Source organism: Hemitrygon akajei, unplaced genomic scaffold, assembly GCF_048418815.1.
Source record: "Hemitrygon akajei unplaced genomic scaffold, sHemAka1.3 Scf000045, whole genome shotgun sequence".
Taxonomy (NCBI): Eukaryota; Metazoa; Chordata; class Chondrichthyes; order Myliobatiformes; family Dasyatidae; genus Hemitrygon; species Hemitrygon akajei.
In genome coordinates, this window is record NW_027331931.1 from 8,176,903 (window position 1) to 8,204,870 (window position 27,968).

Here is a 27,968-nt window from a genome sequence, read left to right on the forward strand (position 1 = left end):
GTCAGACACCCAGTGACTGTAAACACAATCTCCCACAGTCTGGTACTTACCACAGCTTCTGTATTTTACACTCTGGGTTCCTCAGAGCTGCAGACACCAGTTTCACTCCTGAATCTCCCAGGTTATTATTACTCAGGTCCAGCTCCATCAGTGATGTGTTTGTACTGAGAGCGGAGACGAGATCCTCGACACCAGAATCTGTGAGACCGACATCCCCCAGCCTGGAGATGCAGGAAAGTGAGGGTGAAGGACACAGAGAGACGGGAGACAGTACAAATTCCCAGTGTTTATCAGTAACACAATTACTGATCACGTTAATGTTCAGTGTCAGACACCCAGTGACTGTAAACACAATCTCCCACAGTCTGGTACTTACCACAGTTTCTGTATTTTACACTCCGGGTTCCTCAGAGCCGCAGACACCAGTTTCACTCCTGAATCTCCCAGTTCATTCTGCCCAAGTCTAAACACAAACAGCCAAATTGATGAACAAAGTCATTCAAACAGTGGGTCTGAGGGAATCTCTCTCACTCGGATATTTCAGGAAAAATTAAGCCCTTCAGTAAATCACTAATCGAGGTTCCCATCACTGTCGATGTCCCTCACTGTCCAGGTCCAGCGTATTCACTGAATATCAGTAATTTAGTCTGTTGGTGTGACCCTGCAATCTGCACATCTTCTGTCTCATTCCCCGATGGTTAGAAAAGTGTTCCTGATGTGAGAGGGTAGGGAGGGGCAGTGATGATGGATGGGAGAAAGTCCCACAGTGAGGAAGAGTTGTGAATATGGAAATGTCGATAGGAGACGGTGGAAGAGACCCCACCTGAGGAAAAGGGATGGGAGGACAGAACCTACAAGAGGAAGGTGGATGAGTATGAGAGGTTCCACTGGAGGAAGTGGGGACAGGGAAGAGATGTCCCACAGGATGAAGAGGAATGATGATGAGAAGTCCCACAGCAGTATACCAATGGGAAAAGATAATCCAATAAATTGAGATAATCCAGAAATAGATTGCATGGGAGGGGTGTGTCTGAACTGAGACCCACAATCGGGAGAGGAGATGCGCCCATGGGTTTTGGGTATCTGGTAGTGAGCACAGTCACACAGGTGGACTGATGGTGATAATCATACATGGGGAAGGGCAGGGGAGGACAATCTCACAATGGTATTTCTTTCCTTCTCACTGGGACAGTCTGCTGACGGTCTCTTGTCCCTCACCGGGAAGGGGATGTGATTCTCTGACACACCTGCTGCAGTCAGTGTCTGTCTGGGTGTCAGTAACAGTGAGAAGGAACATTGTCAATGGACGTGTCACAGGCAGCGAGAAACATGGCCATTCCTGTGAGTTACTACCATTAAACCAATGGCCGTTGTTCACTGATCTGATGAAGTCTCCAACATCCCTTCACAAGGAACCACAGAACCCTCCCGTCCTTGGGGAATTACTGACCGATCCCCTGGGTCATTTGTCACAATTCATCACAATCTGATTTACTGCAGTTTTAAGCAAATCCCTTTACATTTAAACAATGCAATGGAACAGTTTCACAGTTCAGAGTGAGAGATAAATCAAGTTACCTCAACTCATGGCACTTGTGCAGCCTGGGTCCCAGCCGCTGGATTCCTTGACACTGAATGTGGCAGTTCCAGAGGTCGAGCTGTTTTGTTGTATCACAGAGTCCGACGACATGAGACAGGACTGCGCAGTCAATCTGGGTCAGTGTCATTGCACGGAATGAAAGTGTTTCCACAGATCCCAGCGAGGCCTGAGCCAGTCCACGATTCTGAGACTCAAACAGGTAGTGCAATGTGTTCAGGAGGCTCCTTTTACCAGCTTCACTCCTCGTGTTTCCACTCTGACGTGTAACCTCCTCCTTCACCCAGTCAATCACCCGGCAGATTGTTTGATGAGGAAATGGACCCAGAAACTCCTCCAGGCCCCGAGCTGTCATTGGGGAGGAGAGACCCGCAACAAAACGGAGAAATACTTCAAATCGCCCATCTGTCGTGTTGTGAGCTTCAGTGAGGAGTTTCGTAATATCTCTGCCATCTGAAATCAGGAATTGTGCGACTGCAGCTACAAACTCTTGGATGGTGAGGTGTGGGAATGTGTACACCACGCTCTGGGCAGAATCCTCTCTCTCCAAAAGCTCCATCAGGAACCCAGACAGGAACGGGGAAGGCTGCAGATTGCTCTTCATCAAATCTCCATCTGTAAACACAATCTTCTTCTCGGACACTCCTCTGAAGGCCATCTGACCAACCCTGAGTAACACATCACGGGGGTTCTCAATCTCACGGCTGTGGTTTTTCAGGATGTTGTAAATATAGTAGGAATATAGTTGGGTGATGGTCTTGGGAACTCGCTGTGGGTCCCTGACTCTTTGTGTGAAGAAGGGGCCCAGTGCCAGAGCGAGGATCCAACAGTAGGAGGGGTTGTAGCTCATGGTGTACAGGATCTCGTTCTCTTCCACGTGTTTGAAAACAGCAGCTGCTACCGTCTGATCTTCAAAATGCCTGAAGAAATATTCCTTTCGTTCTTTACCAACAAATCCCAGGATTTCAGCCCAGATACTGATCTTCGCCTTTTCCAATAAATGTAGCACAGTAGGACGGGTGGTCACCAGCACTGAACACCCTGAGAGCAGCTTGTGCTGGATTAAACTATACACAATATCAGACACCTTGCACTTGAATTCAGGATCTGTGCATGTGTACTGAGGTCCTGTGTCTCTCTGACTATCAGAAAAATCAATTTTGTCATTGAATTCATCCAAACCATCAAATATAAAGAGCAATCCCTCTGGGTTCTTCCAGACCTCTCTCAGGATATTCCCAAAGTAAGGATACAGATCCAGAATCAGTTCCTTCAGGTTTATTCGACAGTTAGTACTGTTTAAATCCCGGAATTTGAAATTGAAGACAAACTGGAACTGTTGGTATATTTTCCCTGTGGCCCAGTCATAAACAATCTTTTGTACCATTGTTGTTTTCCCGATCCCTGGGACTCCGGCCACTGCTGCCGAAATCACAGATTTGGATTTACTCCGGGAAAAACTGCTCTGGAACAACTGATCAGTCCGGATTTTTTCCACATTTCTGCGGAGATGTTCCTCTCTCAATTCTTCATGGTGTCTACCTCTTGACAGCAGCTCATGTTCCACCAGTCTCCGATCTCGAACAGTAGAAATGACCGTGAGCTCAGCGTATCGATCAACCAGCTGGAAAACCTTCACCTTCTCCCTCATCAGGATCGTGTTCACTCTCAGTGTTTCAGTTTGTGCCCGCAGAGTCTCCTTGTGTTTCTGTTGAACATCTTCCATGGGAACAGAGAACATAGCCAAAATGTTAAATGGCTCAACTGACAAAGAATATTATAACTGCATTTCAACATTCAGTGTTTGAGATTACATGAATTAATTTCATACTTCCATAGATATTAGAACAGAAAATAAAATTCTTTTCACAGACACCACGACTGACAGTGATGGGTGTCCCAGAAAATGTCCAATCCTCATATTCTGGTACTAATTACTTGTGAAGTTGAACATTCCCCTAATATCCTATTCCAATCCTGACTGCTCTCCCGTTACAACATTTCACTATATTTAAAACATTGTTTGCATCATTAACAGATAATGTTAATGCTGATCTGTTGTGGAACTATAGAGAGCAGGACACTCTGCATTTTAGCAAAGCTGCACACTGGGGAGTCAAAGGTGTCCACTGCTCTTGTTTGCATCAAAACAAGAGCAGAGTATGTGGGAAATACTCAAGTCAGGCAGCATCTGTGAAGAGAATCACAGTGAGGTTTCAGATCGATAACCCATCGGAATGACAAGAATGAAAATGGATAGTTTTCAGTCTCAGTGATGGAGGAGCAGAGGAAAGATGGAACGGAATCTCCATGACTGGCAAAGAGCATAAGCGTCTCAGTGGTGTACATCGTGTGTGTGGAGAGGGTGGTGAAGTCTTGGCAACTGCTACTGATCAGTCTGGCCGGTGGAGTGTGGGGCACTGTATTATGATGCCTCCGCCTATCAGAATTGACCATGGATATTGTGTCCCAGCTGACTGGATACGCAAGACAGGACACTTTTTCATTGGTTAACTTTCTTTTCTTATGATAGTTTCTTCATTTTTATGGCTTATGTTTTCATTTCTGTTCAGTGATGTGTACCGCTTATCAGAATTACATATGCCTGTACAGAGTGCTGGCGTTGCGTTGATGAAAATATATCCTTAGAGCTAATTGTGGATTTCAGTAATGGCAAGATGAGGGAACACAACACACCAGTCCCCAGAGAGATCTGATATGGAAAGAGTAAGCAATTTCAAATGCCTGGCTGTCAATATCTCCGAGTATCTAACCTGGCCCCAATATATCGATGCAGCTACAGATAAGGCACAAAAGCGGCTATATTTCATCAGGAGTTTCCAACATCACACAAATATTTCTACAGGTGTGACTTGCAGAGCATTGTAACTGGCTGCATCACCGCCTGATTCATTAGGACTACTGTACAGGATCGGATTAAGGCGCACACTCAATGATTCAGGAACAACTTCTCCTCTGCCATCCAGTCTCCGAATGGACATTGAACCCATCGATAGTGACTCACTAATTTCTTTTTTTTTTCTATTTCTACACAATTTATTTAATTTAATTTTATAGAATCACACAAATATGCATAGCTATATATGCTGTATATGGTTTCTTTGGAAATTAGTACCATTATTTGAATTAATTGTGTTAGCTTTAGTGATGCAAGAACTAATTTCCAATCATCCCTGTATAGCTGTGTCAAAGTATAATTTAACATATAACATATAACAATCACAGCACGGAAACAGGCCATCTTGGCCCTCCTAGTCCATGCCGAACTCTTAATCTCACCTAGTCCCACCTACCCGCACTCAGCCCATAACCCTCCACTCCTTTCCTGTCCATATACCTATCCAATTTTACCTTAAATGACACAACTGACCTGGCCTCTACTACTTCTACAGGAAGCTCATTCCACACAGCTATCACTCTCTGAGTAAAGAAATACCCCGTGTTTCCCTTAAACTTTTGCCCCCTAACTCTCAAATCATGTCCTCTCTCGTTTGAATCTCCCCTACTCTCAATGGAAACAGCCTATTCACGTCAACTCTATCTATCCCTCTCAAAATTTTAAATACCTTGATCAAATCCCCCCTCAACCTTCTACGCTCCAATGAATAGAGAACTAACTTGTTCAACCTTTCTCTGTAACTTAAGTGCTGAAACCCAGGTAACATCCTAGTAAATCGTCTCTGCACTCTCTCTAATTTACTGATATCTTTCCTATAATTCGGTGACCAGAACTGTACACAATATTCCAAATTTGGCCTTACCAATGCCTTGTACAATTTTAACATTACATCCCAACTTCTGTACTCAATGCTCTGATTTATAAAGGCCAGAGTTCCGAAAGCCTTCTTCACCACCCTATCTACATGAGACTCCACCTTCAGGGAACTATGCACTGTTATTCCTAGATCTCTCTGTTCCACTGCATTCCTCAATGCCCTACCATTTACCCTGTATGTTCTATTTGGATTATTCCTGCCAAAATGTAGAACATCACATTTCTCAGCATTAAACTCCATCTGCCAACGTTCAGCCCATTCTTCTAACCGGCATAAATCTCCCTGCAAGCTTTGAAAACCGACCTCATTATCCACAACACCTCCTACCTTAGTATCATCGAAATACTTACTAATCCAATTTACCACCCCATCATCCAGATCATTTATGTATATTACAAACAACATTGGGCCCAAAACAGATCCCTGAGGCACCCCGCTGTCACTGGCCTCCATCCCGTTAAACAATTATCCACCACTACTCTCTGGCATCTCCCATCTAGCCACTGTTGAATTCATTTTATTACTCCAGCATTAATACCTAAGGACTGAACCTTCTTAACTGACCTTCCACGTGGAACTTTGTCAAAGGCCTTGCTGAAGTCCATATAGACTACATCCACTGCATTACCCTTGTCAACATTCCTCATAACTTCTTCCAAAAATTCAATAAGGTTTGTCAAACATGACCTTCCACGCACAAATCCATGCTGGCTACTCCTAATCAGATCGTGTCTATCCAGATAATTATAAATACTATCTCTAAGAATACTTTCCATAAATTTACCCACCACTGATGTCAAACTGACAGGTCTATAATTGCTAGACTTACTTCTAGAACCCTTTTTAAACAATGGAACCACATGAGCAATACGCCAATCCTCCGGCACAACCCCCGTTTCTAATGACATCTGAAAGATCTCTGTCAGAGCTCCTGCTATCTCTACACAAACTTCCCTCAAGGTCCTGGGGAATATCCTGTCAGGACCTGGAGATTTATCCACTTTTAAATTTCTTAAAAGCGCCAGTACTTCCACCTCTTTAATTGTCATAGGTTCCATAACTTCCTTACTTGTTTCCCACACCTTACACAATTTGTTCATTATTTTTTTCTGATTTGATACCTGATTTGTGTCCATTTCAGTAAATTAGACAACCATAGTGGGCTTTGTAATTCGCTCTGGAAAATGTCTCCATTTATTTTGATAACAGTGGTTGTTCCTCGGTGGTTGTTAATATGGCGATTATCGTACGCAAATGCTTCATCAGATGTTGTAGAAACTTAACAAAGATTGGGTGCATCTTATATATATTAGGAACTTCTCTTATACACACGAGGGACAGAATCAAATGGTTTTTGATAGACAATATTGAAAGATTTCTGCTTTCCCCAGGGCTTGCTATAGAATTGCATAATCTATTATCAGTTGTTCCTTAAATCCGTTCATACCCAAACTTATTCTTACTGCTCTTCTGTATGTCTACTGTGGCTATCTGTGTGTGGTAATTAGTTACAAGATGCACGATATTACAATATCATATGTAAAATTGTCTTGTCATTGAAAAGCCAATAATAACATATTTGGTGACCTTTCAATCGTCTTATAAATGCAGAATTAAAGCTGTCCTTGAGGCTGGTGGTACATACATTCAGCCTTTTATATCTTCTGCCCCATGGGAGTATGAAAGAGAGAATGTTTGAGGTGGGTTTAGGGTTCAGCAGCGAGGTTTTGGGGGGGGGGGGGTGGGGGAACTTGCGTCTTGCCAACTTGATTGAATTCTTCCAGGAGGTGACAAAGGTGCTGGACGAAGTTGCACATGGATATTGTCTGCTTGGATATTATTTGGGTGTTTGACAAGATCCCACATGGGAGGCTCATACAGAAAATTAACATGCTTGAGAACCGTGTGAATTGTCCTGGCTGCCGGGGACCCATACTAGGAGAAATTTCTTTCGCTGCTGGGTGGTGAATCTGTGAAATTATTGTCATAGATAGCTGAGGAATACAAGTCATTGGGTCTATTTAAAATGCAGGTCAATATGTTCCTGATTAGAAAGACTGTCGACGTTTACTGGGATAATGGGGTACAGAGGAATTGAAAAGCAAATTCACTGAGCCGAATGGCTTAATTCTGCTCCTGGATCTCATGGTTTGAAGGAGCATCTGGAGTATTGTGTTCACTTCTGATTGTCCATCTCTTGGAAGGATTGGAGAGGGTGCAGAACAGGTTCATCAGGGTGTTGCCTGGATTTGGTGACATGTGCTACAAGCAGAGATTTGATAAAGTTCATTTGTTTACTCTGGTGGTAGAATAGAGATATGACAGAGGTGTAAAAGTTTGAGAGATAAGAGTTTAGGTACACAACCTGTATTTTGTTGTTTTTTTTCACATATGACTGGTGTCTAGTACCTGAGGGCATTTGGTTAGGGTGAGATGGGGTAAATTTACAGCACATGGGTAGATTTTTTTCACATGGTAGTGGGTGACTGGAATTTATTGCCTGAGTCATGTCGGAGGCAACTATGATATAGATCCTCCTAGATATACACATGAAATGTGCAGCAAAGCAAGGGTATGGTCAATAATATAAAAGAGGATACCAAAGTATTTTTTTCTTTCCTAGATATATAAAGAGTAAAAAAAAGTGAGAGGGTCAATATCAGAATGCTGAAAACTGATGTTGTAGATTTAGTAATGGGTGAAAAGGAAATGGCAGACAAACTCTGTGAAAGTCACTAGCAGAATTTCAAAATGTAAAGAGCCTCCGCGGACAGAATTGAAGGCAGCTGCTATTATGAAGGAGAAGGTCCTTCGGAATCTGAAAGGTCTGAAGATAGAAAAGGCACCTGGACTGGGTCATACAGTGTATCAGGAGCCTGTCTGGGGTGTGTGGGCATTCCCAGAGCAGCAGGAACAGGAGTGAGGGTTTCAGCAGTCACAACAGCTGGATTAACACATTAACAGCTGAAACAGCTAGAAAAATACATTTTAGAATATTGAGGCTGCGACGAGAGATTATCTGAATTGTAACCTGAAACTGGAGATCAGTGAATGATTAATGGTGAATTTTTAATCCCAGGTTCTGCCAAGTCACAGTCAAACATTTGAGATCTGGTTTGAACAGAGCATTTCATCACTCACCTATCAGGTGAAGGGATAACTCAGAGAACCCTTGGGCGATGTTCATGTATTCCAGTGGATCAGGACCTGTTTAAATCAAAACAATGTCCATGAAAACAGAACTAAAATAATTAAAACTGTTTATTTCAATGTGACTTTGTGTTCAGTGCGTGTTTTTAATGTACCAAGTTCCTGTATTTCCTTCAGTATTTTGTCCAACTTCGGTAACTCAGTCCTCCACATCACAAAGGATTCCCACATCGCCCTCCGGGCCCGGGAACCTTTGACCATCACCAAACTGAGGAAGAGTCTGGAACTCTCTGTCCGGTTTCCCTTCTCTGTCAGTTCAGTGACTTTCTATAAAAGGAAAACAATGAATTTATTGTGGAGCAGACAGACAGACATGGAGAATGTGCAGGAAAATATCTGTTCATGGCCCCAGTAGCTTCAGAACAGATGCAGTCACTGGGCTGCTGCTTCATCCTCCCTGGGTTGTCCTTAACAGAGAAACAGTAACTGAAGGAAATTCCAAATCAATATTGTGTAAGAATAAGGATTCACTGACACCCTGCAGTATATTCAACATGATTAATTTACTTGTCTGTCGATGTGCAACATTACATCAAAAAGATGTGACAACAGGAACGGAAGAGAGAGGGAGAGTGAGAGAACAAAAAAATGGATGACAGGCATCACTGAATCGTGGCTGAAAGAAGATCTTAGTTGGGTGATTACGTCTATGGATAAATACTTCATCGAAATGATAGGCAAGTAGGTGAAAGGGTTGGGTTGATTCCATGCTCATAGAAAAATAAATGTCCTTATAAAGAAGTGATATCGGATCGGACGACAGAGATTTTAAGAAACCACATCATAGGAAAAATGACCCTGATGGAACAGTAACCAGGATGTGGGCTACAAATTCCTGTGGGGGAGAGAAGAGGCATGTAAACAGGTTAATATAGTGATGGGGAATTTCAATACGCAGGTAGCCTTGGAAAATCAGGTCGGTGCTGAATCCCAAGTGAGTGAATTTATAGAATGCCTATAAGATGGCTTTTGAGAGAAGCCCATGGTTGAGCCCGCTATAGGAAAGGTGTATCTGGAGTCTGTGTTGAGAATTGCAGCAGATTGGTTGGGGAGCTTCAGCTAAATAAACCCTTAAGAGGCAGTGATTGTAAAATAGCAGAACTCTGCCAGCAGTTTGAGAGGGAGAAGGTAAATGTTAGATGTATCCATATTACAGTGGAATAAAGGAATTACAGAGGCATGAGAGAGAAGCTGGGCAAAAATAAATTGGACGAGGACACTAGCAGAGGCAACAACAAAGCAGAAAAAGATGAGGATTCAGGGAGCGATTCGGAAGGCGCAGGTAGAGGTAGATAATCCCAAAGATGAAAAATTATACCAGAGGGAGGATGATCAACCGTGGCTGACGAGGAAGTCAATGCCAGCACAAAAGCAAAGGAGAGAGCATAGAATATAGCAAAATATAGTGGAAAGCTGGAGGACTGGGAAGCTTTTACTAACCAGCAGAAAACAACTAAAAATCTGTAAGTAGAGAAAATATGAAATATGAAGGGACGCTAGCTAATAATGTAGAACGGCTCACCAAAAGGTCTGTCTGATATATATGCCCTTTCAGGACAACCTATTTGAATTTTGGTGTCATATGTTATCAGCTTTGTACATGGTAATTCATGTCTAACCAATCTTAATGTTTTCCCAGGAAGTTACCAGGAAAGTTGATGAATGGAAGGAAGTGGATGTCGCCTCTATGGACTTTAGCACGGCATTTGACAAGGTACCGCATAGGAGGGTGGGCAAGAAAATTCAGTTGCTCAGCATTCAAACTGGATTAGACAGTGGCTTTTTAGAAGAAGACAGAGAGTGGTTATGGACTGTTGCATCTCTGACTGGAAGTTTGTAACTCGTGCGGTGCCACAGGGATCGGTGCTGGGTCCGTTGTTGTTTGTCATCTATATCGATGATCTGGATGAAAATGTGGTTAACTGGATCAGCAAATTTGCGGAGGACACCAAGTGTGGGAACGTGTAGCGGAGAGTGAGGAAGACGACCAAAGTTTACAGTGGTGTCTAAACCAGCTGAGAAATGGGCTGAAAGATGACCAATGCAATTTAATGCAGACAAGTGCAACATGTTGTACTTTCGAATGACCAAGCAGGGTCGATCTTATACAGTGACGGTAGGGCACTGAGTAGTGTGGTAGAACAAAGTGATCTGGGAATACAGGTCCATAATCATTAAAAGTGGCAGCAAAGTTAGATAGATCGGAAAGAAAGTATTTGGTACACTAGCCTTCATAAATGAACATATTGAGTACTGGAGATGAGATATGATACTGAACGTGTATAAAACATTGGTGAGGTCTAGTTTTCAGTATTGTGTGCAGATCTGATCATCTACTTAGAGGACAGATGTAAAGAAGTTTGGAAGAGTACAGAGAAAATTTACGAGAATGTTGCCAGGACTGGATGAATGACCTGAGGTATAAGAAAAGATTGAACAAGTCAGGGCTTTATGCCTTGGAATGCAAAAGATTAAAGGGTGATTTGATTGATGTACACAACATTATGAGGTGTATAGATAGGGTAAATGATGGGAAACTTCTTCACTCAGGGGGTGGTGAGAGTGTGGAATGAGCTGGCAGTGCAAGTGGTACAAGCGGTTAAGAGAAGTCTGGATAGATACCTGAATGATAAGGGTATAGAGCGCTACGGCCCAGTGCAGGTCAATAAGAATAGGCAGTTTCAGTAGTCCAGCTTGGACCAGAGGGACCGTTTCTGTGCTGTAATTTTCTATCACTATGCCAAGTCATCCAGTCAATGTTCGGGAACTCAGATGGAGACCAGACCAGCTGTGGTTAGCAGGCTGCCCTCCCTCAAGTACGGCAGTGAAGCCAGTTGGCCCAATTTACAACCTGACAATTTCATATACATCCTGCATTAATGAGCTGAAATGAATTTGACCGATGGTCCTGATAAGATGCAAAATTAATTTTATACTGAATGCCTGTTCATCAGTCCAGATATGCAGCCACTGTTCTTATATCACACGGATAAATACAGCAGGTGTGAGAGGAAAAGGTGATACTGTACCTGTAATTCCCAGTGCTCCCCCGCCCCCTTATCAGCTGATATCAGATCAGTTGGAAACAATTAGAGATGAAAGTCTCCGTTGCCATGTAGAAATCCTAGAACGTGCTGGAGATTAATATTGATCACTATTCCCACCGATATCAGCAGTTCGGTGACAATACACTAAATACACTCACCTCATTTTCTTCTCTACTGAAATGTCCCTCCTTTGTCAACATCCAACCGAGTCTTTCAACCTTTTCTTCAATCGCTTGTTTGAGTCTGTCCCTGTAGAACTTTGTCAGTTGGTACAGTCGATATTCACCCCCCTCTGCCAGGAGTTCGGAGATTGTAAACTCTGGCCCTGTGAATATAAAAAGAGAATGTAGTCACAATATCACTTGTCTCCACCGCTCTCACACAACTCAACAAACCAATCATGTCTTGAATCTCAGTGCTCACCTGCTTTTAGCTAAAAACACATATTTTGCCCTAATCTCCAACACTAATCTTAAAACTGACCCATCAATGCGCTGGGCATGACTTACCAGAAGGACCACATTGACTAGAAACCTGTCTCTCCCACCGTCCCACTCACTCAACAATTTTGGTTTAAGATGGGCAATAAATGTTGGGACTAATGACAGTCACTTCCTAGAGATACTCTCTCCATGCTTGCGAATACATTTCCTTTCACTCATAACTTGGAAATACTCTCTTATCCAGATAGCTGCATTTCCTCCGATACACATCCTGGAAATTATCAGAACAAGTAGTACATTTCCTGTAGTGGGGTAACGGGTGCCTCACTATATCACATACACCACACCCACACATTTCCCCTCTCTGACCAACCCTCTAACAAGCAAACACATTTACCCGCTTCCTGCCTTATTCTCCGAACACATCACCCGCATATTTCACTCACCTGCACCTTGTTGGGGAGTTGTCAATTCCGTGTTTAATGAGCTTCCGAGCTGACAGGCGGTCGTCTCACTTGTGCCGGTTCTGGGGTCCTGATCAGTGTCTCTTACGCCACTGTCTCTGGGCTGAATTTGCTCCAATTCCACTGCAGCCGGACCGCTTTCCATTGGGACATTGCTCTCAATCTGACCCTGCTTTGGTACCTTGCTTCCCGTGTCCCGATCATCTTCCTTCGATGAACTGCCTGGTATAAACCTCTTCAGTACTCTCCGTGCCCGATTTAATTTCCCACCTGAAGTAAATGATGAATAGCAGGTTTGGAGTGATTTATACTCGAACAAAGATTCACAATGGGTGGGTATAATGGAGCCGAGACTCCAGCTGACCAGATTTGGAGTGGGACGTTGCTGGTGACTTTGCATGCACTCCCAGAAAAAGAACTGGATATACACAGCAATACTGCTCACCCACTATGAATTATTTGAACACACTGATAACCAGCGGTTATTAATGGAACAGCATCAGGTGATACCAGGAATTATCACTGGGATTATCTTCCACAAACATAAACCTCCCTGGATTACAAACTGTCCAGTCACCTGTGTCACTCACAGACAGGCCACTGGATTACTGATGGTCCGATCCTCTAGATCACACGTTCTCTGTTTGCTTTGTCACACACTGTCTTGTCCCCTGGGTCACAGACTGACCATTGCCTTGAGACAAACAATGTCCAGTCCCCTGGGTTACAGACTGACCATAACCTTGAAGCCCATGATGCCTGGTTCCCGGGTCCCATCCCGTCTCCTGGATGATGATCGTCATGGAACAACTACACAAGTCACTGGCAAAGGGAGAGTCTTGAGTGAAGTTCTAGGAGCTAAACTTCAAGTCTCACTTTTGCAGTTGCTAATCTATAGGATGGGTGTGATTCAGCTGGAGAGTGCAGAGGAGATTGACAAGTACATTACTGGACGGGGCTGTTTGGTTTTTGTGTTATATGGTTCGGCTGGGACAGTTTGCCCCGGATCATGGGAGCTGGAAGGGTGACCTTACACAAGTACATAAAATAATCAGGGGTGCAGATATGGTAGATGGTCGTAATCTTTTCCTCAGGATAGGTGAGTCTGAGACTCGAGGGCAGAAATTTAAAAGGAACTGAAGGGGCATTTTTTCACGTTGCGGGTGACGGGTTACGTGCAGCCAGGGGAGGCTGTAAACACAAATAAAATTACGAAGTTGAGAATATGTGGCAGGAAAAAGGATAGAAGAAGTCTGCAAGGGAAATTTGGGAAAAGCTGCTGGGAAATTCGACAAGCTCAGAGACATTTAGAACAGCATGAATTAGTTGGGCCAAAGGACCTGTTTCCACACTGTAATCTCCGTTTTTTTCCACCTAAAATCACAGAGTTGAGCACAATCATAATGTCTGCCGGAGACAGAGACAGTTGGTCATTGGTTATACCGGGTCTCCGATCAGAGATACTGCGTATTTAAATTCAGGTAGCAGGTCATCTCAAGAGGGAAATATTGAGAACTCACGTTCACCATTTGGCCACAGACCGGACATGGATTGTGGTATTAAAACAGAATCAGAATCAGGTTTATTATCACCAACATGTGACGTGAAATTTCTTAACTTAGCAGCAGTTCAATTCAATACATAATCTAGCAGGGAACAAATAATAATGGATAAAATAAAATATAATAAACAAATAAGTAAACTAATTACGTATGTTGAATAGATTTTAAAAAAACATGCAAAATCATAAAGAATGTATATTAAAAATAAAGTAAGGTAGTATCCAAAGATTGGATGTCCATTTAGGAATTGGATGGCAGAGGGGAAGGAGCTGCTCCTGAATCGCTGAGTTGTGTACCTTCAGGCTTTTGTACCTGCTTTCTGATGGTAACAGTCAGAAAAGGGCATGCCCTTGGTGCTGGAGGTCCTTAATAATGGACACTGCCTTTCTGAGACCCCGTTTCCTAAAGATGTGTTGGGAAATTGGTAGGCGAATACCCAAGATGGAGCTGACTAGATTTATAACCTTCTGCAGCTTCTTTCAGTCCTGTGCAGTAGCCCCTCCATACTAGACAGTGATGTACCGAAGCAGACCACAACTTTATCTAAAATGAAAGGTCTCCTGATCCTCAGCTATTTCCAAGGCCGGCAATGTTCTCGGCTCAGCTACAGAAAACAGAGTTTGAAAAATTCCCCTCATCTACTTTGCGCATTGAGGGGGGAGTTGATAGCTGTCCTGACAAAACCTGAAATGTATTATCACAGAATCTCTGAAATCCCGGAAATGCTCTTATCACCTGCCTCTGAATTTTATAAATGATAGTAGGAGATGTCTTTCACCTCTAAACAGTCCCTGATGTGTAACAAACCCTGAACCTGGACTTTTACGTAACAAACAACACCGCTGTCACATTCCTGTTTGTGTTTCACTCTCAACCTGCTGATTCAGGGTCTCCTGCTCCTTTCACTCAGGTGAAGCTTTGCATGGTGGGCGGAGTCATTCGACCATTACTGGTGTCAGGTCCCTGCGCTGGAACTGTTGGATTGATCGACTACACAAAGCTGCTTTACCAGTGGGATCAGTGACACTACTTGATGAAACTTTTCTCTGCCCTGTTAGCGCCTGTGTAAGTTTCTTCATCTGAACCACTGTGCACCAACAGGGCAGAAGTTTAATTATAAAGATCCCAGTGAACATACCTGTAGCCATTCTGATTCTGACTGTCGATTGTTGATTGTCGTCGTCTTGTTTACACTTTGATCACAGTGCAGGACAGCTCCATCTGCTGGTGATGCCCTGAATTACACAAAACAAGCATACAGGGAGTCAGAGAGGGTAGGATTACTTTACAAATGTTACAGTATCGCCATCCTCTGTATCAGAGCAGCAGTTTGCTTAGGGACCAAACATTCCCTGTTAACATCAACTCCCACACCATGTCTGTATGTCTATCCAGTGATATCTGTTACATCCTACTGATAGAGGCACAGAGCAAGAGAGCACAAACACAGACACTTCAGCCCATTGAGACAATGCTGACCACAGTGCCCACACAGATGGTCCTTATTTTCTAAGTTGGGCCCATTTCCCTCCAGGCCTCTTCATTCCATCTTCACATCCCAACTTCTAGAATTATACAATCATGCCTGCCTCGTCCACTTCCTCTGGCAGGTCCCTCTGCATCATCACCAGCCTCTGCATGAAACCATTGCTGCTCGTGTTGGTTTTGCAATCTTCTCTGCCCATTTAGATCCCCTATAAGCTACGATAATCTTCATCATGAGTACCATCTACTAATTTTGTGTCCTTGCAACACCTTGGGCTTTTGTTTATCCAACTTCTAAAGGACTCCTCATGTTCCTTTCAACCTCTAAATCTCTTCTTAAGCTCCTTCCAGGCTACCTTATAATTCACTAGAGCCTTGCTCGAATGTTGCTTCCTAAACCTAAATAATGCTTCCATTTCCCTTTTGCTAAAATGTTCTCATCTCCTGAGAACCACGGCTTATTTATATAAACATTCTTTCACTGTGTGTGGAACAAACCTACCCTGAACCACATTCAAGTGTTCCTGAAACAACCTTCACAGTTCCATTGTGCATTTCCCTTTGAAAATGTTTTCCCAATTTGCACTCCCATTACGAATACCATTGTAACTATCCATCCACTGATTAAATACTGCCTCCTATCGTCTGCTACTATCCTTGTCCATGACCATGATAAAAGTTGGGGTGTTGTGGTCACTGTCTCAAAAAGGTCACCCATCATGACATCTGTCACTTGACCAGCATCATTGCCTCCTACTAGATGCAGTATGGCAAATCCTCCAGTTAGCCCATCCACATACTATGTCAGGAATCCTTCCTGGAAGCACAATGCATTCTGCTCCATTGACACATTTTGGAACAAGGAGGTGGGATCAACATCAGGAAAGTTGAGGTCAATAATGATAACAACCTTGTTGCTTTTGCACCTTTCCCAAAACTGCCAAGTTATCTGATCTCATCATCCCTATGGCTTTGGGGGAGGCCTGTAGAATACTAACAGAATGATAGCCCCCTTCCCGTTTCTGACTTTCACCTACATTGATGTCCTCTGTTTATGTAGCTGTCATACCATCCCTAATTAGTAAAGACAATTCTCCCTCTTTCACCACCCCCCCCCCCATATGTATTATGAAACAACTAAAACCTGGAGCATCAAACACCAATCCTGCCCTTGTAACAGTCAGGTCTGTGTAATGGTGATAACATGTACCATCCATGTTCTAAGTTACTCGTATTCTTAATACATATTGTATTGAATTAAAGACATTTCCAACTGACTACATGATGCCCTGTCCACAACTGATCCTTCCACAATCTCTGTGAACTTAGCATCTACCTTTATATCAACTCTTCTATCATCTGACCCAACACTCTGGTTCCCATCCCGCAACGACTGAGTTTAAACCGACCCCGGCAGCTTCAGCAGTCCTGGCTGCAAGAACGTTTGTTCAACTCAAGTACAGATATAATCTACGCCTTTGGTACAGGGTCAAAGGTGAACATAACTTCATTGTAAAAGCTAATTCTGCTTAATCACAGATTCGCAGGTTCGGACAATTTATTAGTAGAAAAGTACTTGTATGTAAATGTAAATTATTGGTTGGCATTTGCTAGTTAGGACTGAATGAAATGTGGTACTGGGACATTTGGCTTCAAGAGGGTTTGCTCTTAGCAGAGGCTTGCACGACGATACACTCGAGGACAAGTATATCATTGCAGCTTGCAATAGACAGAGGAGTCAATGACATGTTGCTGTAGTTCATGGTAATTCCACATTTCTGCAATCACTACAGCAGGAAACAACTGCGGCCTCTTATAAAGGGAGAAAATTCTCAATGCATTTTGAGATTATTGTGAGCTAACACAGCCAAGCAAGGAAACAGCAGAACTGATAAGAGTTTGAAATGAGTAAACAATATGAGGGAATGTGTGTGGCTTCACAGATCTGGGATGCTGACAGCACATTAGCAAACCTGGAGTAATTGCAACTGGCACCTCTATATTTATTCAATCCCGCTCCAGCTATTTCCTACCTTCCTTGGTGCAGAAATGTAAAGTCTAAAGGACCAGTGTTCGAATAAATGGGACTCAGTTTTAAAGGGAAGCTTCTTTATTCTGAGTCTGTGCTCACAGATCGCAGCCTCCCCATCTAATGGAAACAGCCTCTCCAGATCCACTGTATCCAAGCTTGTCAGCACCTGGTAAGTTTACTTAACCATACATTTCATCCCCCCACCCCCCACCATTGTCCCTCGGAACTGCATTGAGCACAAAGCCCAGAACCATTGACTAACGGATAGGTGACAGTGAGGGGGAAACTCCAAACTTGGTTTAACCACTGAATCTCCTGGGTCCAATTCTACTGCTACAAACATTTAATGACCACATCACCCTGTGAGGGATGGAATGAGAATTCAATGCTCTAATTAAATTAGCAGTTATTTTTTCTGAAGGAACTCCAGAAACAAGCAACTGAGACCAGACCAGAAATACTCGCTCAGCACCTCATAAGCCCAAGTAGCTTGATCCCCAGAGCCATTTTACCCGGGTCAAAATCTGTGATATCCCAGGACCCAATCTCACAGGGCCACACAGCTGAATCTGCCACTTACTGACCCTGGAATCCTCACACATCATCCCACATCAGGGATTCTGCAACAACCAATGCCCAGCTGCCTCAGATTTCTGATTCATTGTGGAAGAAGGAACATCTGCAGAAGTAGTGACCTGGGCCAAATCCCAAATACTGAGAGTTCCCTAAGCCCAGAGTCTCCATCCCAGGATAATAGCCCAAGCACCAATTTTCCCAGGACTCTTTGTTGCCAGTAACATGCTGCAGTGACTCTGCCATTCAGAGTTCAAAAACTAACACTCCTACCTCAACCTGTGGCAGAATGGGAACCTGATGATCCTTTGACCAAGACAGCGATCAGGTTGGAAAACCTGGGTGTGGGTCACTAGATACCAGAGATACATTTCACATCGTCTCCAGCAGCTAAACTGAACACATTTTATTATCTTATTGTTAAGTGGAATCTTGCCCAGCACAATTGCCCATCACATTTCCTGTAAACTAACAGGAATAAAATGCTTTTAATATAAAATTGAAATTAAAATGCTGGAAACTCGGTACATCAGATTGGATGTGCAGAAAGAGAAACTGTGGAAGACCCAGTATCAGAACTGGAACTGTCCAGGATGCTGCCTGATCTGCTGAATGGTTCCAGCATTTTCTCTTTTTACTTCAAATGATGCATTACTATTGACTGATTACAGGATGTTTGTGACGGTCTGAACAAATTTGCACAAATGAAATGCCCACATTCATTAGTTTTCCCTTTATTCAAACACAGGGTTAATACAGTCGACACAGTCAATGCTCACAACATCCTCCCCACCCCACTATCAAGCTGTTATATCTACTCCTGAGGCCACTAACTCTCACTGAGGGACAGTGAGCAGAGAGTGAAAAAATATTCACCACTCCCTGCACATCTGGTGGGCTGTTACTCTGGCAAAGGAGAAAGCGCCTCTCCAAAAATGACCGGAAAAGAAAATAACTTCAAATTTTAACTTTATCTTTAAAATTCAACTTTAAATACAGCAAATTACCTTACCAGAAAGAGTAGCATAATGGCCATTTTGTAATTTGGAAACTAAAATTGTAATGACTGTCTTTACCCTTCCTCATGCTGCATTCAATAAATCCTCTGGTAGTTCCAGGTAACAAACACCGATTACGGAAATAACTTAGTGAGACAAAATACTTCACAATGAAGACAATGGAGGAGAAATATTGTTGATATCTGCTAATGGTTGATATATATCATTGAGGTGGTGGGATACAGACTGGACAGAGGTTGAACAAGATGGTTGATATATATCATTGAGGTGGTGGGATACAGACTGGACAGAGGTTGAACAAGATGGTTGATATATATCACTGAGGTGATGGGATACAGACTGGACAGAGGTTGAACAAGATGTTTGATATATATCACTGAGGTGATGGGATACAGACTGGACAGAGGTTGAACAAGATGGTTGATATATATCATTGAGGTGGTGGGATACAGACTGGACAGAGGTTGAACAAGATGGTTGATATATATCACTGAGGTGATGGGATACAGACTGGACAGAGGTTGAACAAGATGGTTGATATATATCATTGAGGTGATGGGATACAGACTGGACAGAGGTTGAACAAGATGGTTGATATATATCATTGAGGTGGTGGGATACAGACTGGACAGAGGTTGAACAAGATGGTTGATATATATCATTGAGGTGGTGGGATACAGACTGGACAGAGGTTGAACAAGATGGTTGATATATATCATTGAGGTGGTGGGATACAGACTGGACAGAGGCTGAACAAGATGGTTGATATATATCATTGAGGTGATGGGATACAGACTGGACAGAGGTTGAACAAGATGGTTGATATATATCATTGAGGTGATGGGATACAGACTGGACAGAGGTTGAACAAGATGGTTGATATATATCACTGAGGTGGTGGGATACAGACTGGACAGAGGTTGAACAAGATGGTTGATATATATCATTGAGGTGATGGGATACAGACTGGACAGAGGTTGAACAAGATGGTTGATATATATCACTGAGGTGGTGGCATACATGCTGCACACGGGCTGAATGAGGTAGGAAGTAACAGATGGAACCAGGTGGGAGAAGGGATCAAGGGTGATCACTGATGGTTCTCAAGCAATACATGGCTACCGAATTAATGAAACATACTGTGCTGCTCTGGGGAGTGGGTGAGGTCGTGGTCGACAACCCACCCCTGCATTCCTAATCACCAGCACTGTTCGTTGTTCTTGTGTTAAAATGCATTTGCGAGATTATGGTGGGAATATCCAGTTCACTTATTGCTACATTTTAACCTGGGTTATACAGTAATTTGCTCTTGTTGTTTGTGGGTCAGACTAACTGTAACCGGGGTGTGTGATGGTCTACTCTCCCATCTGTTGGAGACTGGTTGGGTTCACTCTCCGTGTCACGGTGCCCAGTCTTTTTGCGTTTATCATAATAAAACCATTATTGAGATTAAGCAGCACCCTCGTCTGTCATTATGGACCAAATGCTCGCCAGAATACCACTGTATAAATGATACCAAAATGACAATGCTAGAACAAACTGTATGAATTTTGTCATATACACTTTGCCAATCACCAAATTTTATCAATGCATCATAAAAAGTTTTCCATCCGGATACTTTACGCCTTGGTATGGCGACTGCTTTACCCGTGACCGCAAGGAACTGTAAAGTTACGGACACAGATCAGCTCATCACAGAAACCAGTCTCCCCTACGTGAACTCCTTCTGGACTTCCCGCTCCCTCGGTAAAATCAAAGATCCCCACAACCCGGGTTCTCCTTTCTCACCCACACCATTAGGGAGAAGACACAACAGTCATTAAGTACGTATCACCAGACCGTGGGTGGGTCTCCCCGACAATGAACCGATTCTTTAAGACAGGGGTGTCAAACTCATTTTAGGTCACGGGCCGGATTGAGCAAAATGCTGCTTCATGCGGGCCGGATCAGTCGGACACGTGCAAACGCAGCTTTCGTTGCCTCCATTTTTTCAGCCTGCTCTCATGTGTCTCAGTCTCTGCTATAACTACAAAGTGTTTCACTTTACAAGTTCCGTTTCTTATGAAGAAGACTGCTGAGCAAGACTGCCGAATAAACACTAAAAACCCTGAAAACCTGGTACCTGAATAAACTCAGCATTAGCCATATCATACGCCATAGGCGCTTCAATTACTGGGGCCAGCTTTAATAGTAATTAGATATTATCTCGTGGGCCAAAGATAATTCCACCGCGGGCCGGATTTGGCCCACGGGCCTTGAGTTTGACATATATGCTTTAAGACATACGAGCATAATTAGGCCATTTGGCTCATCAAGTCTGTTCCGGCATTCAATCATGTCTGATCCTTTTTCCCTCTTCAGCCCCACTCCCCGGCCTCCTCACCGTAACCAATTAACAACCTATCAATCTCCATCTTAAATACCCCCAAACTGGCCTCCAAAGCTGCCTCTGCTAATTCCACAAATTCACCCACACTGGCTAAAGAAATTTCTCTGAGTTCAGTGAAGCGTATCCCTCTGATCATCAACACTGTTCAGGGTTTTGCATTTAACAGTGTACTGTCTCATACATTCGACCTACCGAGCTGCCAAGATGATCATCACTAATCAAATCTCACTGAGATTTCTCAGGTCCTGTTGAATTTATTGCCAAGTGCACAAGTACGGGAAGGTGCAGGTACAGAGAAACACTGATTTGTGGCAGCATCACAGGCAAGTACATTCAGTTAACACACGGAACACAAATTATATAAAATCTCTGTCAGTAACAATATAGAAACATGTTTTACGTCATCCTGCTAATAGGACCAGAACAACAGGGGCTGAGCGGCGGCTCATCTCAGACGGTTCGGTGTGAAGGTCTCACAACCCGGACCGACCCCGACAGATTCTGTGAAGGAAGCGAGGCGAGGCCGCCAGTTCGGGAAAGTTCATCCCCTCCCCCTTCAGGTTTCACCGATCACCTTGTGTTTCTCTCTCCCTCCCCCACCCCCACCTTTTATTCTCCAGTCCTGCCGAAGGGTTTCGGCTGCTAATGTGACTGGAATCTTTTCCTAGATGCTGCCCAGCCTGCTGAGTTCCTCCAGCATTTTGTACACGTTGCTCGCATTTCCAGCAACTGCAGATTTTCTCTTGTTTGAGTTCGGGAAAGTTAACTCACTCCCCAACGTCAGACCTCCCGCTCGGGACAGGCTTCAATACTCACCAAAGGAAAATTGTTGGTATTGCCCCGCAGAGAAGGAACCCCTCCCAATGCCAATCCCACTGCTGACCCACTTCCAGAACGAACGGAAAATACCACTCTTCAAGGACTCAGCATGCGCAGTGTGAACATTGCGTCATCTGTGCGGAAGGCGGGGCTCAAAAACGAACCTGCAGATGCTGCAGCTCTGCGGCAAAATGGGGTCACGTGACAGGTGGAGAGTCTCTCATGTGACCCGGTGACTCTGCTCCTCGCCCCTCACACGCTGCCCGACCCACAGCCTCATCTACAACACTATTTCATATTTACAACAGCTACATTTGTAATTTTCTCTCTGCATCTTCCCCGTCCCATCCCACTACACCCGGGTCACAGAGTTTTGGGTTCAGTTCCCATCCTGATCCGACACAGAAGTCAGACACAAACAGGAACTGCACAAGTCGCATTTAAATCATTTTATGTTTATAAGCACTAATTCGGTGACCAGTGGTGGGCCTCAGGAATCTGTTCTGGGACCCTTACTTTTCATGATTTTTATAAATGATCTGGATGAAGAAGTGGAGGGATGGATTAGTAAGTTTGCTGATGACACAAAGGTTGGGGGTGTCGTGGATAGTGTGGAGGGTTGTCAGAGGTTACAATGGGACATTGATAGAATGCAAAACTGGGCTGAGAAGTGGCAGATGGAGTTCAACCCAGATAAGTGTGAGGTGGTTCATTTTGGTAGGTTAAATATGATGGCAGAATATAGTATTAATGGTAAGACTCTTGGCAGTGTGGAGGATCAGAGGGATTTTGGGGTCCAAGTCCACAGGATGCTCAAAGCAGCTGTGCAGGTTGACCCTATGGTTAAGAAGGCATACGGTGTATTGGCCTTCGTCAATTGTGGAGTTGAATTTAGGAGCCGAGAGGTAATATTGCAGCTATATAGGACCCTGATCAGACCCCACTTGGAGTACTGTGCTCAGTTCTGTTCTCCTCACTACAGGAAGGACGTGGAAACCATAGAAAAGGTGCAGAGGAGATTTACAAGGATGATGCCTGGATTGTGTAGCATGCCTTATGAGAATAGGTTGAGTGAATGCGGCCTATTCTCCTTGGAGTGATGGAGGATGAGGTGACCTGATAGAGGTGTATAACATGATGAGAGGCATTGATGGTCTGGATAGACAGAGGTTTTCTCCCATGGCTGAAATGGCTAGCACAAGAAGGCACAGTTTTAATTGCTTGGAAGAGGAGATGTCAGGGGTAAGTTTTTTTTCACGTAGAGAGTACTGAGTGCGTAGATTGGGCTGCCGGCGGCGGCGGTGGAGGTGGATACAATAGGGTCTTTAAAGAGACCCCTGGAGAGGTACATGGAACTCAGAAGAATAGAGGGCTATGGTTAACCCAGGGTAATTTCTAAGATACGGAGATGTTCAGCCCATTATTGTGAGTCAAAGGGCCGTATTCTACTGTAGTTTTTCTATGTTTCTAATTTCTATTCACATTCCTCTGGCCTCACTGGACAGGAACACTGCAACATCAAGTGAGAAAAAGCCCCTCGTCCCTGACCAAACCATCAGCAAGATGATGGATGCTCTCCCATTTCAGCCTCATGTTTCTGCCCAATCCTCATTTCCTCAATCCCTTTGCTCTCCACACATCTGCCGGCCTCTGATTTATGTGGGGACGATCACCGAGTCTTCACCGTCCTCTGTGGAGGGGATTTACAGACATTCACCACTCTTGGAGTGGAGACGTTTCCCCTCATCTCAGTACCGGACAGTCCACCCCCTTTTTCAGAGACTGGGATCCCTGGTTCAACCGATCATGATGTTGTGCATTTCAATGTGTTCACCTCTCAGTCCTCGATTCTCCAAATGAAAGGGTTATCGCATTTGATCTTTCTTCACATGATGACCCCACCACCCCAGGGATCAGTCTGGTGAATCTTCATTGCACTCTCTATAACAAATACTCTCTGACCTCTTTGTTAATCCTCTATGGAATTAATTCCCATCTTCTGCAGCCCCGTGTTGCCCCAACCACTCACCTCCCACCCCTGTCACTATCACCACCTTCCCACCTCCCCCCTCACCTGGATCCACCTCTCTCTCCCCAGCTCTTGCCCCATCCCCACCCCTCACCTCTTTTCTCTGACTATTTCCCATCCACTCTCAGTCCAGAGGGAGGGTTGACGATCCATTTCCCTCCACAGATGCTGCCTGACCCACTGAGTTCCTCCAGCAGTTTGTTCTTTGGTCTGTATAACCCATGTTAGTATGGGGAGGGGGATTTTACACCATATTCCAGGTACAATCTCAACAAAGCCCAAATAACTGTTAAGGTCATTTTCATTCTTATACCCAATAACTCTTGCAATAAATACATTGTACCTTGGACCTCCCTCCCTACCCTCTACACCTCAGTCCATCTCCATTGAATCACACTCGGGATTTTGGTTTGTCCTACAGAAGTGGGTGATCTCACATTTCCCACATTGGGCTCCAGCTGACCTGTTGTTCCCACTCACTTATTTTGCCTCCGTAACCCCGAAACATTTGACAAGAGACACAGAACATAGAACAGTACAGCACAGGAACAGGCCATTTGGCCCACAATGTTTTGCTCAAACTATTCAATTAATCAAATTGCCAACTAAACTAATCCCTACACAATTTTCCCTCACATTCATGTGTCTATCTAAACATCTCTGAAATGTCCCCAATATATCTGCCACTACCATCACCCCAGGCAGCACATTCCAGCAACCCACCACTCTGTGTGAAAAAAAAATCCCCTTAACATCTTCTTTCAAACTACCCCTCTCACTGCAAATGCATGCATCTTGATTTAGACATTTCTACCCCGGGTAAAAAGGGAGGATCTTGTCCAGTGGATCAGACAGCTCAGCTCGCATGTCCTTTCAAGATTATATTAATATTAATATAATGTTCATATTAATTACCATTTATCAATTAATCATATTGTTGTGAATATTAATATTCATATTTACTAATTCATATTTATTGATATTCATATTAATTACTGTCGAATCTTACTGTTAACATTGTGGTTATTACAAAGTCCCAGAGTCTGGGACATCTGTCACCAGCATGGTCTGGGAGTGCAGATTGGGAAGGGGGAGGCGGTGTCAGTGACCTCTGCACCAGAGAAGGACACGGGTTTGTACAACCTCCTGTGAGATACAAATGTCCACACAGTGGACTCAGATCTGGTGGCATATCTGGAGTTGCCGAATCTTACTGTTAAATGGGATCTTGCCCAGCACAACTGGACATCAGGCTAACAGGAATAAAATACTTTTAATATAAAATTGAAAGTAAAGTGCTGGAAACTCGGTACATCAGATTGGATGTGTGGAAAGAGAAACACTGGAAGACCCAGTATCAAAACTGGGACTGTCCAAGATGCTGCCCGATCTGCTGAACGGTTCCAGCATTTTCTCTTTATACTTTAAATGATGCACAACTATTGAACGTTCAACCCCACTATCAAGCTGTTATATCTGCTCCCGAGGCCGCTGCTCTCTTTGAGGGACAGTGGCCAGAGAGCGAAAAAACGTCCACCATTCCGTGCAGGTCGTGGGCTATTCCTGGCAACAGAGGAAGAGGCTCTCCAAACATGACCAAAAAAGGAAATTGCAGACTCAACTTTAAATGCTGAGTCTCCTTCTGACAAAGATTAACGCAGCGGTCATTTGGTGAATTGAAACTAAAACTGTAGTGACTGTCTTTACCGGACCTTGTGCTGCATTCAAGTACATTTGCTAATTACGCGTAACAAACACCGATTTCAGAAATAACTCAGTTCGGGGAAGTTACCGGGACTCAGTGCCCAACATCAGACCTCCCGACCCGACACGGGCCTCAATACCCACCGATGGGAAACTGATTTCTCCCCCGGCTCCCCGCCCGAGGGGGCGAGGACCCCCTCCCTTTCTCTCCCGATCCCACAGACGATCCGCTTCAACAACAAACGGGATGAAAACAAATCACCGCCCACGCGGGGGCTGTGAGCACGAAGGGTGATCATTGTGTCATCAGAGCGGAGCGTCACCCCAGGGGGAAAATTCCAGCGAACGACCCAGCAGACTCCGTGGGGAACACAAACTCGACCCTCACATCTCTTTTAAACTACACCCCCCCCCCCCCCCCCACCCACTTATCTTAGACATTTCAACCCTGGGGAAAAAGATATTGTCTAACTGCTATATCGACATCTCTGAAATTCATACAAACGTCCATCCTGTCTCACCCCAGCCTGCGCCGCTCTGGAGAAAACAACACAAGTTTGTCCAGCCTCTCGTTATAGCTCATGCCCTCTAATCCAGGCAGTGTCCTGGTAAACCTCTTCTGCGCCCTCTCCAAAGCCCCGACATCCTTCCGAGAATGGGGGCGACCAGAACTGTATGAAACACTCCAGATGTGGTCTAACTAGTTTTACAAAGCTGCAACACAACTTCCCGACTTTTGAACTCAGTGCTTTAACTAATAAAGACAACCATGCCATTTGCCTTCTTAACCACCCGATCAATCTGTGCAGTCTCTTTCAGGGAGCGATGAACTTCGAGTCTAAGATCCCTCTGATCATCGACACTGTTCAGGGTTTTGCATTTAACAGTGTACTGTCTCATACATTCGACCTACCGAGCTGCCAAGATGATCATCACTAATCAAATCTCACTGAGATTTCTCAGGTCCTGTTGAATTTATTGCCAAGTGCACAAGTACGGGAAGGTAGAGGGACAGAGAAACACTGACTTGTGGCAGCATCACAGGCAAGTACATTCCGTTAACACACGGGACACAAATTGTACAATTCTCTGTCAGTAACAATATGGAAACATGTTTCACTTCATCCTGCTAATAGGACCAGAACAACAGGGGCTGAGTGGCGGCTCATCTCAGACGGTTCGGTGTGAAGGTCTCACAACCCGGACCGACCCCGGCAGATTCTGTGAAGGAAGCGAGGCAAGGCCGCCAGTTCGGGAAAGTTCATCCCCTCCCCCTTCAGGTTTCACCGATCACCTTGTGTTTCTCTCTCCCTCCCCACCCCTACCTTTTATTCTCCAGTCCTGCCGAAGGGTTTCGGCCGCTAATGTCGACTGTATTCTTTTCCTGGATTCTGCCCGGCCTGCTGAGTTCCTCCAGCATTTTGTGCGCGTTGCTCGCGTTTCCAGCATCTGCAGATTTTCTTTGTTTGAGTTCGGGAAAGTTAACTCACTACCCAACGTCAGAACTCCCCGCTCGGGACAGGCTTCAATACTCACCGAAGAAAAATTGTTGGTGTTGACCCGCCGAGAATAATCCGTCTCCGGCTCCCCGTCCAAGGGGGCGAGAACTCCCTCCCGCTCCCGATCCCTCTATCGACCCGCTTCCACACAGAACGAAAAAAACACTGCCTTTCCCGGGACTGTGAGCATGCGCAATGTGCTTGTTGATGAACAGGCGGTGGGCGGGGCCTCGGAATCAAACCCGCAGTTGTTGCTGCCGATCTGAGGTAAACGGGATCACATGACGCTGAAGGGTCCC

General features: G+C 44.3%; 1 protein-coding gene across 1 annotated transcript; it reads right to left on the bottom strand.

Moving 5' to 3' along the window:
- Positions 1-30: 30 nt before the first annotated feature.
- On the bottom strand, positions 31-27,822 carry LOC140720608 (NACHT, LRR and PYD domains-containing protein 3-like). Its single transcript, XM_073035438.1, has 9 exons — positions 27,707-27,822; positions 15,259-15,355; positions 12,541-12,828; positions 11,810-11,976; positions 8,700-8,871; positions 8,536-8,601; positions 1,579-3,316; positions 377-463; positions 31-221 (listed from the first exon to the last, which is right to left on the bottom strand). Exons 2-9 carry the CDS (start codon positions 15,266-15,268, stop codon positions 47-49), a joined length of 2,703 nt encoding a protein of 900 aa, XP_072891539.1. The 5' UTR covers positions 15,269-15,355; positions 27,707-27,822; the 3' UTR covers positions 31-46.
- Between the last annotated feature and the right edge of the window lie 146 nt (positions 27,823-27,968).